Here is a 14,569-nt window from a genome sequence, read left to right on the forward strand (position 1 = left end):
GACTGCATTATTTCTTGGATATTTAATATGTGCTTTATTATTGTAAACTGCTTAGACACATGTAAATTCCGGTATATCAAATTAATAAATCAAATCTAATCCAATCCACATAATTACACAAGTCACAGAAACAAATTATTGTTAGCCATAGATGACTTGTTCGAAACAGAACTATGAGTCCAGAAATGCAACAGGACTAAACCAGGTCCCTAACTAACTTATTTATCCTCAAACACCCTTCCTGTACCCGCTGTCGCTATCAATCTATTGTAAGGAGGCGGGTCCTTCCTACTAAGCATGACAGGAGCTGGGGAGTTTTGCGCATGCTCAGCTGCTGTCTCTTCCTGCAGTGCAAAGAGCTAGAGAGGTTTAGAAGAAAAGCGGAAACTTTCTGCCTCCCCAGGACTGGAAATTCTTGCAAACCCTAGCCCCCGATCTGCAGAGAGCGAGAGGAGGGATTTTATCCGAGAACCTGAGAAATCAAACCTGCCGCCTCCTGTTTTATTCATTTTTCCAGGAACAATGAAATCTCCAGCCTGAATCTATCCATTCCCAGTAGCTGCATAATTTAGAGGGAAAACAGGAGGGAGAAATGTCTGACCCAATTTCTGATCAGGTAAGAAATTAATCTCATTCATTTTGTACATGCTGTATATGATCCTTCTTAATCCACAATCCAGGGGACGGAAATTAGAAAACACAAATCGCAAAAAGGAGAGATAATCCAGAAGTTAAAACAATCTAGGAAAAAGCATAATACAAACACATTTCTATCTGCACTCTTCCGTAGCATCTGTCACTCACTAGAGTCTACTGCACCGAGAACATTTTTGGTCTGTATTTAACTACACATTGCAGGGAAATTGCAACATAATGCGCCATGAGCACAGATTTCCCGATTGAACCCCCCCCCCCCCCCCCAAAAAAAAAACCCAAAACAAAACAAAACAGCTTCCTGCATTGTTCAGTTTCTTAGTAACACCCAGATTTTTTGACCTAGAAACAAAGCATGAGAATGATGAAAATACAGCTTCATAATCATATAAAAGTTTTGAGGAAAAACAAATGTCTCAAGCAGGTTTGTTTATTGACTTTCTCAATGGTAGTAATGAAGCTGTCACGTTGAGACTGTCTGGAGTACATGGTATCACAGCTGCAAAATCCTTTGTGGCTGTGCCTCGTCTCCCATGCAGAAAATAGATCTTACTGTATGGAGGTGATCCACTGTGAGGAATTTACAAGACTTCCATTAAATCCTTCTTATGATGTAAACAATTACCACGACCAGGGCTGCTTTAATCACCTATGGGGCCTTGGGCAAACTTTTGTGGATGCGCCTCCCCCCCCCCCCCCCCAGTCCAGCAGCACTGCTTCCTTAGCCTACTGCCCTCCCCAAAAAAAACCAGCATAAATGTGCAGAGCCTCTAGGCCATGATGGTTCTGCTGGTTTTGCTCCTCAGAAAGAGGAAGCCCATTGTCAGAAAGGGGCCATCAGCAGAGCCTTCAGCTATGTGCCCTAAACAGCAACGCCACAACTTTAGATTGCTTTTTTATTTCTGGAAAAGTGGGGGTGGGTGGTAAGGAAGGAAAGGGAAGGAAGATGCTGGACCAGAGTGCTGGACAAAGAGTGAGAGTGAAGTCCGATGAGCGAGTTTTTCTCATGGTGCATGGGTATACATTTGGCACGGTGGGGAAGGGAATGAGGCCAGGGGAAGGGCTGCTGGCTACTTTTGACAACTAATGCCTTCATATGAATCTAAAAATGGATTTCTGTGACAGGTAAAATGTTACATATTTTAAATTCAATTAATTCAAGCAATTAACCAACACTAAATTGTACAGACATCTGTATTTAAAGACCCTTCAAAAGGCAGTGTCTCATAATTTAAATATGATCAGGCACTATTCTGCTGTATTGCCAACCACCTCAACACACATCAGAACCTGCAAAATCTTCTAAAACCCTATATGATATTATAACAAACTAGAAGCCACAGGCTGATGCTGGGCCTACCCATGGGGGTGGGGGGAGGTGTAAGGAAGAGAGACAGAGAGGTGACAAGCAGGATGGAGAGCAGAGGACTGCCCTGGGCCTTTTGCTGGGCTCGTTGAATGGTAGCTATGCTCCAGCCGCAAAAATTGTCATAAACCTTAAATTGAGATCGTTATGTAAATTCTGTGTAGATTTGCTTAGTCTTCTATCTGCTGATCCACATTCACCATCCTATTTCCAGTTCCGGCCAAGCTCTCATTTTGGTTTCTGAGCCAATTTTTCCATAGTGGTTTTTTTTGTTTTTGTTTTTTTTAAACAGCTGCAATACATTTTACAGAAACATTAATTAAATGATTTTGGCTTACCAACACAGACCATATTGCACTGGTGAGCCTAAATCAGGGTGATATCAAATGGTCTTGGCAATGGGAGAAGGTGAAGAGGAGGTGTAGCACAAGTGTGTTACTCTTATTAGGCTGGTCTCATTCGTCTGGAGTATGATTTGCATCTGATGCCCCAATGTACCACTAGCAATATAGGGAAAGATGCCCTATTCTGGATAAGTATATTATAATTTATTGGTAGTATATGTATATTGGTATGGCAAAGTAATTGGCAATTCTTATCAACAAAAATTATTACAGTACTAATCAAAATCAGCAGCACAACTATTATTTCTAATACCATTTTAGGATTTCCTAACAAAACCAGCCCCACACCAAAGGATCTGAATCACATTTAGCAATATCACTTTTTGTCTAATCCTGGACGGTAGAGAAGGAAATCACTGTCCTCACCTGAATTGTGGGATACCCATGGGCAGGTCCTTGGTACTCTCAGAGGCGAAGGTCTCTCTCTTCTCCTGGTCTCCAAGCTGATGTCTCACGGCTGGCTTATGGATCTACCATAGCTGAATGCACAACGTTATGTAGATGAGATCTCCGCTCCACAGCATATCTCAGTCTCTCTGACATCTTGTGAGAAGGCCGGCTGAGCCTTGAAACTGGAATGCTAGGTGCATGCATTCTGTCTGAGAAACCAATATTAGCTGTACTAAGATGCTACACAGTACTGGTTCTTACTGAGTATGCTTATATTTCTGGTTGGGTACAATCTCTGAACACTGAGGTACTTCTGTGTACTACATCTTGGATGGTAAGGTACCACCTATTAGGATAAGGTGCCTTGTAGCAGGAAAGTAACCAAAAGCTCCCCAAGCTCTAAGCTCTGGGATGAAGATTATATCATGTGAAAACAGTTCTCTCATTAGATGAGCTGGTAACATTATTTCCCTCAGGACCAATTGAGTAAGGGTGTTCACATGCACAGGCTATTGCCCATGGCTGAGGTGCTGATGAACACACAGACCAAGCTGGACCCTGGTATCTAAGCAGTCTGGGCTAGTGTTCATACAGTGTTTCTCCCAAGGTTTTTCTGGGCCTAAACATAGTTTATGGACAGTCACAGGCCCCATGATCACAAAGAACAATGAAGAAAGGCTTATTTAGTGTTCTTATACATACAAGTGTTCTTGGCAAAGTCCATCATGCAGTACAATAGGACTCCGACAGGATGGTTAGGATACATTCATAGGCTTAAAAGGCTAATGCAGGCCTTATGCACACAACTAGGTATGGGCAGGTGTTACCCCAGGAGAGATTCTCACTTGAGACTACCACTTCCATGTCTAATCACACTGGACTCCACTACACTCCCTCTAGCTAGGGACATCACTCCTCTTTGATCGACTGACTCTCATCAGCTCTGAGGAGGCCCAACCACTTAACATGCCGCTGGCCACAACCTCATCGGACAGTACCAGAGGCACCATACCATCCTAGGGTTCTTCTTGCTGTCTATCATCAAACAACTACAGGGGCTGGGGGTTAGAGACATTCCCTTTCCAAATGATGCTGAATGTCCTTCCTTTGGCATCAGAGTTAGTGAAGCAGAGTTCCAAGACTAGGTGAAGGTTCAAGAAAGCAAATAATCTTAGTCTGCACCACAGCAGGAGAGGAAATCAAGGGAGGGCCCTGTAAGTAGTCCTCCTGCTTGTTTTTGCAGTTTCCATCTCAGAAAAATTCCAGTGGGATTTACTAACTTGCAGTACATGAGTGTCTATTAAAACAATATCAAAGTGACTGGAATTCAGGGGACATGGGGAAAGAAGGTGCCGTGGGCCACCTATAGACCTCCAATTCAGATGGAGAAACTGGACAGATATCTGATTTAAGACACCCAAAGAGTGGGAATGCAGGTGGAAGTGTTGTTGATAGACTGTAACCTGCTGGATGAGGTTTGCAGTATTCTGCCTGCAGAATCTATAGTCCCTTGGAGGCCTGGCCACCAGGGATTTATGAGGATATGAGAAGTGGAGGGAAAGGGAGGCACTTTTTTTTTTTAATTCCATGCCTGACCCCTTTAATACCTAAATGAAAGCAAAACGAATCCCAATATTTCTTGTAGGTAAACTCAAGTACTAGCCCTATCAATCTCTTAAATTTATAAGGCTCTCAATATATATATACTGGTGAGGGATTGGGGGCAGGGAACAGTTCTGGAGAAGGCTTTGGGATTGGAAGGGGGATGCTAAGACTATCAGGGGGTTGAACTGGTATATCCCCTTATGTAGGTCCCAGCAGATATTCATCTTACACAAGTCCTGGCCAGGACCTATATAAATAAAAGTGCACACTTAACCAATCATAGCCTGATATTCAGTGAATGCCACCAGCTGGTTATTGACTGGAGACACAAACTATCCAAAATACTGGATGGTTAAGGGAACAAAACTAATTTCCTACTATAATCTTCTGGAGATCTAATCTGACTAACAGAGGTCATATATCAAAGTGTTTTACATAAACCTCATAATAAATCTTTAACTTAAGTTGTCCTATTTGCTGTTCCAGGCAATGGTCGCATTCAAGGATGTCGCTGCTTATTTTTTGGAAGTAGAGTGGAACATTTTGGAAGAATGGCAGAAGGAGCTGTACAAGAAGGCCATCAAGGAGATTCATGGCATTCTCATGTTACGAGGTAAATATGTATATCAACTACCACAGACACATGCAATCGGTGGTGGAAAAATCATAGGTATCAGGTTCCATAGGCAACTGAAATTTAGAACCTGGCTTCTGATGCCATCCCATATACAACAGGAGCCAGTGAAAGACCTTACTGCTGCAGGCTCTGCAAAAGATGCTGCTCTGCGCTGTAAGATGAAATGTATACCCTAAATAGAGACTTCATTATAAGACCAGCTATAGCCCGTCTCCCTTTTCTATATAACAGAAATTTGACATAGAAACTAGAGAGAGGATTTACCTCTCAGATGTATTTCTGAGAATTAGAACTTCTGTGTGAAGGTATGACATGCCAAATGCACACAATGTGGAACACCCTTCAGAGAAGTGCTTTCACCTAGTTCATGAATAGAAATCAAGTGGCAGGTCACTCTTCTCTCTGAGTTTTGACAGTAAAATACACACACACAAGATGTATAGACACTCATTCGTACACACTCACACACTGCTTCTTCAGATAGTTTAAATATCATTTTCCTACTTCTTATTTGCAGGTTATTCAATTGTTAATCCTGATGTTATATTCAAGATTAAAAAGGAAGATAAGAAGTATTTCACTCATCATTTTGAGTGTGAGGGAAAAGAAAACCCGAATGACCCCATGGAGAGTAAGTAAATGTTTTGGATTTAAAGGGCTCTGCATTTTCAGATCCCTGGAGATGGGTCATTGACATCAAACATTTGGAGACTTAAAATCAATGTAATTTTTTAATATTGTCAGATCCTTGTGAATCTTTCTAGATTGTTTTCTCATAATAGGTCTTCCGATTGTAACATCTGTGTTCTCACTGAGTGTCAAAGAGGAAGATAGCCCCTTAATGGATCATCTTGAATCAGAGACATCTGAACAGACTCACCCTTCCGTAACAAGTAAGTATAAAATTTCTCCTGCACATTTTTACTAAAATCAGCCGGGACCATTTAGGAATTCAGCACTGGTAGTATAAGAGTCCGTCATCCTGTTTCTTACATTCCACTGCCCATATCCCTATCTTGGATGGAGTAGGGTATTTGTGGAGATGGAGGATGCAAATGATGAGTTTCCTGGTGGATAGGATCAGGCCCACAAAACCTTTCATCCTAAAGTGTCATGGGATTGAGAAATCAATATTGTTGAAAGCGCTGGTGGGAGTGGAGAGGCTTCTCCATTGTTGCAGGAGGAACATGACTGACAAACATGGTTAACTTTGATTTTTTACTTTGCTGGTGAGTTAGTGCAAATCACAATACATAATGCGGCTTACAATAATGTATTTTAATATTAAATGTACTGATTTGCTCCTAGGTCTTCTTTAACAGTCTATGAACATTTTCTCCAGTAATTTGTTCAGGCCTTTTTTGAACCCAGCTAAGCTGTTTTTACCTCATCCTCTGGCAACAAGTTCCAGAGCTTCACTATGCAGTGAATGGAAAGAAAAAAAAAATATCTGATTTGTTTTAAAAATACTGCGTAGTAACTGTTCTGTCCTTTGACAGCCTTGCCTGGTTGGGATAGGTTCTTGAAATGCGTTCATGTTTTACTGTAGTGCACTGTAATGTTAAATAAGCAAGGTATTATGTGAAATGTGGTTCACAGGTAGTGCAGACACACTTGCTTAAAAACTGTTATTCTTCGAGGACAAGCAGTCTAATATTCTCACATGTGGGTGACGTCATGTCGGCCCGGAGGACTTTCTAGCAAAGTCTTGAAATCTTTAAGTGTCCCTTGTCGCGCGGGCGGGCACACTGCGCATGCGCACGCTCCTCTTCCCGCCCGCCGTGCGGACACGTTCCTCAGTTGTTTTTTCTCCGCGTCTGAGGTGACACGGAGTTCGTTGGATTTCGTGTCGCTATCAAAGCCCGGAGGTGAAGAACTTTGAAAAAAGAAGAATTTGTATCCTTTTTATTATTCTTAGTTTCTTTTGTCCCGTTTTAAGTTTCCTTTCTTTTAGCACGCGACTGTATTTAAGTTGCTTGTTTGAGTTTCATTTCCTTTGTTTTTGTGTCTCTTTTTCTTGGCACAATCGCGTCTTTTGATTTTGCAGGGACTATTTTTCCCGATATGTCATCAAAGACGCCCAGCGGCTTTAAGCCTTGTGCCCGATGCCACCGGACCATCTCTGGCACTGATCCGCACTCCTGGTGCCTTTAGTGCCTTGGGCCAGATCCTCGCTCGGAGGGCTGTAAATTGTGTCTCGCAATGAAAAAGCGGACCTGCTCTCTCGAGATGCCCAACGAGAGAAGATTTTTGGTTCTGGTGCCTCGACGTCGAAGGCAGCATCGGCATCGGGAGACCGGGGACAGGCTGCCAAACGACCAATGCACGCTGGGAGCAGTGATGCATCGAGTGGGTCTCCACCTGCCTCGGCGCCTCCTGCTTTGCAGGCCCCCCGGGACTGTTCTGCATCGGACCCGGCCCCGAAGAGGCGTGTCGATTCCACATCCTCTTCTCCGGCACCGAGGAGTCTCGACGGCGGGCATCAGGCGAAGGCCAGGAAGCACCGCCGTCGTTCTCCTTCTCGACACGGTACCGGGAGCTCCGGGTCATCGAGGCATTCGATACCCGAGAAGTGTCGGTGCCGAGAGGGTCGCTCCCCCTCTATTACGGAGATACCGATGCGTGGGTCACATGGCAGCCCAGTCCCGGCTCCCCAGCCTCACCAGACTCTGCCTTCGGCGTCTGTACCGGCTCCACAGCCTCTTCCGACAGCAGCGCTGGATGAGCGTATCAAGGCTCTCTTTCCTCTTTTCATGGAAACGATGCTGCGCCAGTTGCACTCGGTACCGGGGGTGCCGGTGCCGATGGAGTCAGAGGCATCGGTGCCGGAGGTGTTGGTGCCGGAGATGCCCGCGGCATCGGGACTTATGCCTATGGTGAGGTCTCTCTCACCGGTGCCGGTGTTGCCGGCCTCCCGGGTCGATTCTCCGGTGACATTGGTGGAGGAAGCTTCACCGGAGTCTCCTGGACCGTCGACTTCTCGACGCCTCCATCGAGGTCATCGTGCCTCTTCGTCGAGACGGGCTCAGATTTGGGCGGCTGTCTGAGCTTTTAGCCCCATCTGATGATGATGAGAAGCGTGGAGAGTTCTCTGCTGAGGATTCTCAAGGCATCCCATCTGATTCTACTCCCTTGCCACAAAGACAGCTTTCTCCTCCCGAGAGTTTGTCTTTCTCCTCTTTTGTTCGGGAGATGTCTGAGGCCATCCCCTTCCCTGTGGAGTCTGTGGATGAGCCCAGGGCCAAGATGCTCGAGGTTCTGGACTATCCATCTCCACCTAAGTCTTCTGCCACAGCTCCGCTTCACGATACACTCAGGGAAGTGCTGTTGAGGAACTGGGAGAAGACTCTTTCTTGCCCACTCGTCCCCAATAAAGTTGAGTCCCAGTATTGGATCCACGGGGAACCCAGTCTCATGCGGTCTCAGTTGCCCCATGATTCAGCGGTGGTGGATTCCGCTCTCAGGAGAGCCAAAAGTTCTAGGAACTACGCCTCAGCGCCCCCGGGGCGAGAGCACAGAACTTTGGACTCTTTTGGGAGAAAGGCGTATCAGGCTGGTTTGCTCGCGGCCAAAATCCAGTCGTACCAGCTGTTTACGAGCATCCATTTACGGAACTCTGTGAGGCAACTTGAGAGTTTGGTGGATGCACTCCCACCGGAGCAGGCTGAACCCTTTCGCCAAGTGGTCAGGCAGCAGAAGGCGTGTCGCAAGTTCCTGTCCAGGGGCGTTTATGACACTTGCGATGTGGTATCTAGATTTTCTGCCCAAGGTATAGCGATGCGCAGACTCTCATGGCTGCGTGCCTCTAACCTGGAGGAGAGAACTCAGCAGAAAATAGCAGATATCCCGTGCCGGGGGATCACCTTTTTTGGAGAGAAAGATGAAGAGTTGATTGATCATCTCTACCAGCGTGATAACGCTATGGATTCTGTCTCCCGCCGGGCGCCTTCTGCATCCACTTCCACTTCCAGGAAGTATTTTAAGGGAAAGAGAAGTGCTCCTTATGCCTCTAGGGGCTGTAGGTACACTTCTTATTCCCGACAGCCGGTTCAGGCTCTGCCCCAGCACGCTCACTCCCGTCAGCAGCGTGCGCCGAAGCAGGCCCCTGCAGCTCCCCAGCAAAAACCAGGGATGGGTTTTTGACTGGCTCCAGCAGAGTATAGCCGAAATCATTGTATCTGTACCGGGCGATCTGCCTGTCGGAGGGAGGTTAAGATTTTTTCACCACAGGTGGCCTCTCGTAACCTCCGATCGGTGGGTTCTCCAAATAGTCCGGTCCGGGTACACCCTCAATCTGGACTCCGAACCTCCAAATTACCCGCCAGGAGCTCAGTCCTTCAGCTCCTACCACAAGCAGGTACTTGCAGAGGAACTCTCTGCCCTTCTCAGCGCCAATGCGGTCGAGCCCGTTCCACCAGGGCAAGAAGGGCTGGGATTCTATTCCAGGTACTTCCTTGTGGAAAAGAAAACAGGGGGGATGCGTCCCATCCTAGACCTAAGGGGCCTGAACAAATATCTGGTCCGAAAAAAGTTCAGGATGCTTTCCCTGGGCACCCTTCTACCCATGATTCAGGAAAACGATTGGCTATGCTCTCTGGACTTGAAGGATGCTTACACCCACATATCGGTATTTCCAGCTCACAGGAAGTATCTTCAATTTCGGCTGGGGTCACAGCACTTTCAGTACTGTGTATTGCCTTTTGGCTTGGCGTCTGCTCCCAGGGTTTTTACCAAGTGCCTGGCAGTTGTTGCAGCGTCACTACGCAGGCTGGGAGTGGATGTGTTCCCTTATCTGGACGATTGGCTGGTGAAGAGCACTTTCCCGGAAGGGGCTTTGCAGTCCCTGCGGACTATTCAGGTGCTCGAGCTGCTGGGCTTTGTGATCAATTACCCCAAGTCCCATCTCATCCCGGTCCAGAAATTGGAATTCATAGGAGCTCTGTTGTGTACAAAGACAGCTTGTGCCTATCTTCCCGGACCCAGAGCAGACAACCTTCTGTCTCTGGCTTCCAGGGTTCAAGCGTCTCAGCAGATCACAGCTCGGCAGATGTTGAGACTTCTGGGGCACATGGCTTCCACAGTTCATGTCACTCCCATGGCACGCTTACACATGAGATCTGCTCAGTGGACCCTAGCTTCCCAGTGGTTTCAGGCTACAGGGAATCTAGAGGATGTCATCCAGCTGTCCATCAGCTTTCGCAACTCCCTCCAGTGGTGGACCATTCACTCCAATCTGGTCTTGGGACGCCCATTCCAAATTCCTCAGCCACAAAAAGTGCTGATGACGGATGCATCCCTCCTGGGGTGGGGAGTGCATGTAGATGGGCTTCACACTCAAGGAGCTTGGTCTCTTCAGGAGAGGCATCTCCAGATCAATTTCCTGGAATTGCGAGCGATCTGGAACGCTCTGAAGGCTTTCAGAGATCGGCTATCCAACCAAATTGTTCTGATTCAGACAGACAATCAGGTTGTAATGTATTACACCAAGCAAGGGGGTACCGGATCTCGCCGTCTGTGTCAGGAGGCCGTGCAGATGTGGCTATGGGCCCGCCAACACGGGATGTTTCTCCAAGCCACTTTTCTAGCCAGTGTAAACAACAGTCTGGCCGACAGGTTGAGCAGGATTATGCAGCCTCACGAGTGGTCCTTGAACATGACTATTGCCAAAAAGATTTTTCGAGTTTGGGGCACTCCCTCGATAGATCTTTTTGCTTCTCAGGACACTCACAAGGTCCCTCAATTCTGTTCCAGACTTCAGGCCCACGGCAGACTAGCATCGGATGCCTTCTTCCTTCATTGGGGGACAGGCCTTCTGTATGCGTATCCTCCCATTCCTCTGGTGGGGAAGACTTTGCTGAAACTCAAGCAAGATCATGGCACCATGATTCTGATAGCTCCCTTCTGGCCGCGTCAGATCTGGTTTCCTCTGCTTCTGGAGTTATCCTGCAGAGATCCATGGAGATTGGAATGTTTTCCAACCGTCATTACTCAGAACGCAGGGGCGCTTCTACATCCCAACCTCCAGTCTCTGGCCCTCACGGCCTGGATGTTGAAGGCGTAGATTTTGCCTCCTCAGGTCTTTCTGAGGGCGTCTCCCGAGTCTTGCTAGCTTCCAGGAAAGATTCCACAAAGAGATGTTATGCTTTTAAGTGGAAGAGGTTTGCCGTCTGGTATGACAGCCGGGCCCTCAATCCTCGTTCTTGTCCTACACAGACCTTGCTTGAATACCTTCTGCACTTATCTGAGTCTGGTCTTAAAACCAACTCGGTCAAAGTCCATCTTAGTGCAATCAGTGCTTTTCATTATCGTGTAGAAGGTCAGCCTATCTCTGGACAGCCCTTGGTAGTTCGCTTTATGAGGGGTTTGTTTTTGACAAAGCCCCCTGTCCTCCAGTGTCATGGGATCTCAACGTCGTCCTCACCCAGCTGATGACAGTTCCTTTCGAACCACTAGATTCCTGCCATCTGAAGTACTTGACCTGGAAGGTCATTTTCTTGGTGGCGGTTACTTCAGCTCATAGGGTCAGTGAGCTTCAGGCTTTAGTAGCTCATGCACCTTTTCTTACTTTTCATCATGACAGGGTAGTCCTCCGCACGCACCCAAAGTTCTTACCGAAGGTGGTGTCAGAGTTCTATCTGAACCAGTCAATTGTCTTGCCAACGTTCTTTCCCCCTCCTCATATGAGCCCTGGTGAAAGCAAGTTGCACACTTTGGACTGTAAAAGAGCATTGGCCTGTTATGTGGAGCGGACAAGCCCCTTCAGACAGTCCGCCCAGTTGTTTATTTCTTTTAATCCCAACAAGAGGGGAGTTGCTATCGGGAAACGCACTATATCTAATTGGCTAGCAGATTGCATTTCCTTCACTTACGCCCAAGCTGGGCTGACTTTAGACGGTCATGTCACGGCTCATAATGTTAGAGCCATGGCTGCGTCAGTGGCTCATCTAAAGTCAGCCACTATTGAAGAGATTTGCAAAGCTGCGACGTGGTCTTCAATCCACACATTCACATCTCATTACTGCCTTCAGCAGCATAACCGATGCGACAGTCGGTTTGGGCAGTCGGTGCTGCAGAGTCTGTTTGGGGTTTAGAATCCAACTCCAACCCCCCTAGGCCCATTTTTATTCTGTTCCAGGCTGCCCTCTCAGTTAGATGAGTTTTGTTTCAGGTCAATCTACGTTATGTCCTCGCCGTTGCGAGGTTCAATTGACCATTGTTTGATATGTTGAGTGAGCCTGGTGGCTAGGGATACCCCACATGTGAGAATATTAGCCTGCTTGTCCTCGGAGAAAGAGTAGTTACATGTAGCATGCAGGTGTTCTCCAAGGACAGCAGGCTATATATTCTCACAACCCTCCCACCTCCCCTTAGGAGTTGTATTCCTCTAATCTTTTGGATATAACTGAGGAACGTGTCCGCATGGCGGGTGGGAAGAGGAGCACACACATGCGCAGTGTGCCCGCCCGCCCGCGCGACAAGGGACACTTAACGATTTCAAGACTTTGTTAGAAAGTCCTCCAGGCCGACGTGACGTCACCTACATGTGAGAATATATAGCCTGCTGTCCTCGGAGAACACCTGCTACAGGTAAGTAACTACTCTTTATTGGTGGGCTGTTGCCTAGGCCTTTTTTGCTCAGCCTAGCTTGGCTCTGTGCTCATTGGCCTTCTTGGCCTCTTGTTCTTTGGGCTTGAGGGAGCTCCCTCCCTCTCCTGTCCAGGTTCTCTCTCTGACTGACTTGGTAGCTGTCTCCATCTTATTTCTATAGTGTAACAAAGAGAGGGAACCAAGTACAAAAAAAGACCAAGCAAAAAAAAAAAAAAAGAGCACAAAGGGCCTTTAAAAACAGAAGGGAACACAGTTTTTTCATTAAAATAATCCTTTGATGGTGAACTTTGATTGAAGAGAGACCCGACATGGGCCGTGTTTCGGTGCTACCGCACCTGCGTCAGGGGTCACACCAATGACAAAGGAGGCTTCAATAGACTAATTCTTTCCAAAATTTTGTATGATATATTCCTCCCAATCTGGACGCTCGCTCTGGTCCCCAGGACCTCGGTGTGGCTCAGCTGAGGGTGGTGAATAATCTCTCACATCAGTTGTGTACTCCACAGGTCCTGTTCCAGGCAATGGAAGCTTTAGCAGAGGATAACAGCAGGCGAGAATACAAAGAGCTGTGAAAAGGATGATGGGAATTGGATAGGATGCACATAGCAACCTGTGGGTGCCTGCGATATCTTCACACGCAGCTTTTCAGTCAGGGTCATTCTCAGCTGCTGTCAACTGGTCGCCATCACGGAACGCATTATGTGGTTAAGCAGAGGTCATCATGGGCATATCTTCTGCAGGGCACCATCAAGAAGTCTTCAAACTGGCGGCAGCAATTCACACAAGTTACCCACAACCGGCCTCAAGGATCCTTTCTCCAGTGTACCGACTCCCGTCCAGTGTCCACTCCGACAACACGCGACTTCCTGTTTGAATGACCCTGACTGAAAAGCTGCGTGTGAAGATACCGCAGGCATTCTATAACCACGGGTTGCTATGTGCATCCTATCCAATTCCCATCATCCTTTTCACAGCTCTTTGTATTCTCGCCTGCTGTTATCCTCTGCTAAAGCTTCCATTGCCTGGAACAGGACCTGTGGAGTACTCAACTGCTGTGAGAGATTATTCACCACCCTCAGCTGAGCCACACCGAGGTCCTGGGGACCAGAGCGAGCGTCCAGATTGGGAGGAATATATCATACAAAATTTTGGAAAGAATTAGTCTATTGAAGCCTCCTTTGTCATTGGTGTGACCCCTGACGCAGGTGCGGTAGCACCGAAACACGGCCCGTGTCGGGTCTCTCTTCAATCAAAGTTCACCATTAAAGGATTATTTCAATGAAAAAACTGTGTTCCCTTCTGTTTTTAAAGGCCCTTTGTGCTCTTTTTTTTTGCTCCATCTTATTTCTGTCAGCACTTGTCCTCATAGACTCCCTGGAGAGAACCCAATTTTTTACCTCATATATATCTTGCCAATGAGATATTGCATTTTCGAGCTGCTCTGCCTGTGTAACTGCTTTTCTACCTAAGCAGTAGAACTGCCCTCTTCCTCAGGTCTCTGATTCCATCTGAGACAGCTTTCAGAACACGAAGGCTCTGTGCTAAGAAGCACCTCTTCTGATTTGTGAGTAAACTGTTTGTTACTCATTAAAGGACATTTCAGAAATATAAAGGGACTTCAGGGTGTATTGATGCGCTGAGGTTATACGTCAAGATACTAGGACCTTACAGTAACAGATCCTGGGAGACTTGAACAGTAACTTCATGTCCATTCCACTCTACTCAGGATTTTATAGACCTACTAGTAAAAAAGGCCCATTTCTGACACAAATGAAACGGGCGCTAGCAAGGTTTTCCTCGGAGTTTGTATGTTTGAGAGAGTGTGTGTGAGAGTGACCGTGTGAGAGAGAGAGAGCGAATGTGCGAGTGTGTGTGTGTGACAGAGAGAGAGAGAGTGAGACTGGG

General features: G+C 46.8%; 1 protein-coding gene across 1 annotated transcript in view; it reads left to right on the forward strand.

Moving 5' to 3' along the window:
- The first annotated feature begins 363 nt into the window (after positions 1–363).
- The window catches only part of LOC115464252 (zinc finger protein 345-like), a 28,055-nt gene continuing 13,849 nt past the window's right edge, over positions 364–14,569 (forward strand). Inside the window, exons 1-4 of the mRNA XM_030194651.1 lie at positions 364–616; positions 4,906–5,032; positions 5,574–5,687; positions 5,839–5,949. Of these exons, the coding sequence (XP_030050511.1) occupies positions 593–616; positions 4,906–5,032; positions 5,574–5,687; positions 5,839–5,949 (376 nt within the window). The 5' untranslated portion in view covers positions 364–592. The remainder of the gene's footprint in view (positions 617–4,905; positions 5,033–5,573; positions 5,688–5,838; positions 5,950–14,569) is intronic.

Source organism: Microcaecilia unicolor, chromosome 3 (genome assembly GCF_901765095.1).
Source record: "Microcaecilia unicolor chromosome 3, aMicUni1.1, whole genome shotgun sequence".
Lineage (NCBI taxonomy): Eukaryota > Metazoa > Chordata > Amphibia > Gymnophiona > Siphonopidae > Microcaecilia > Microcaecilia unicolor.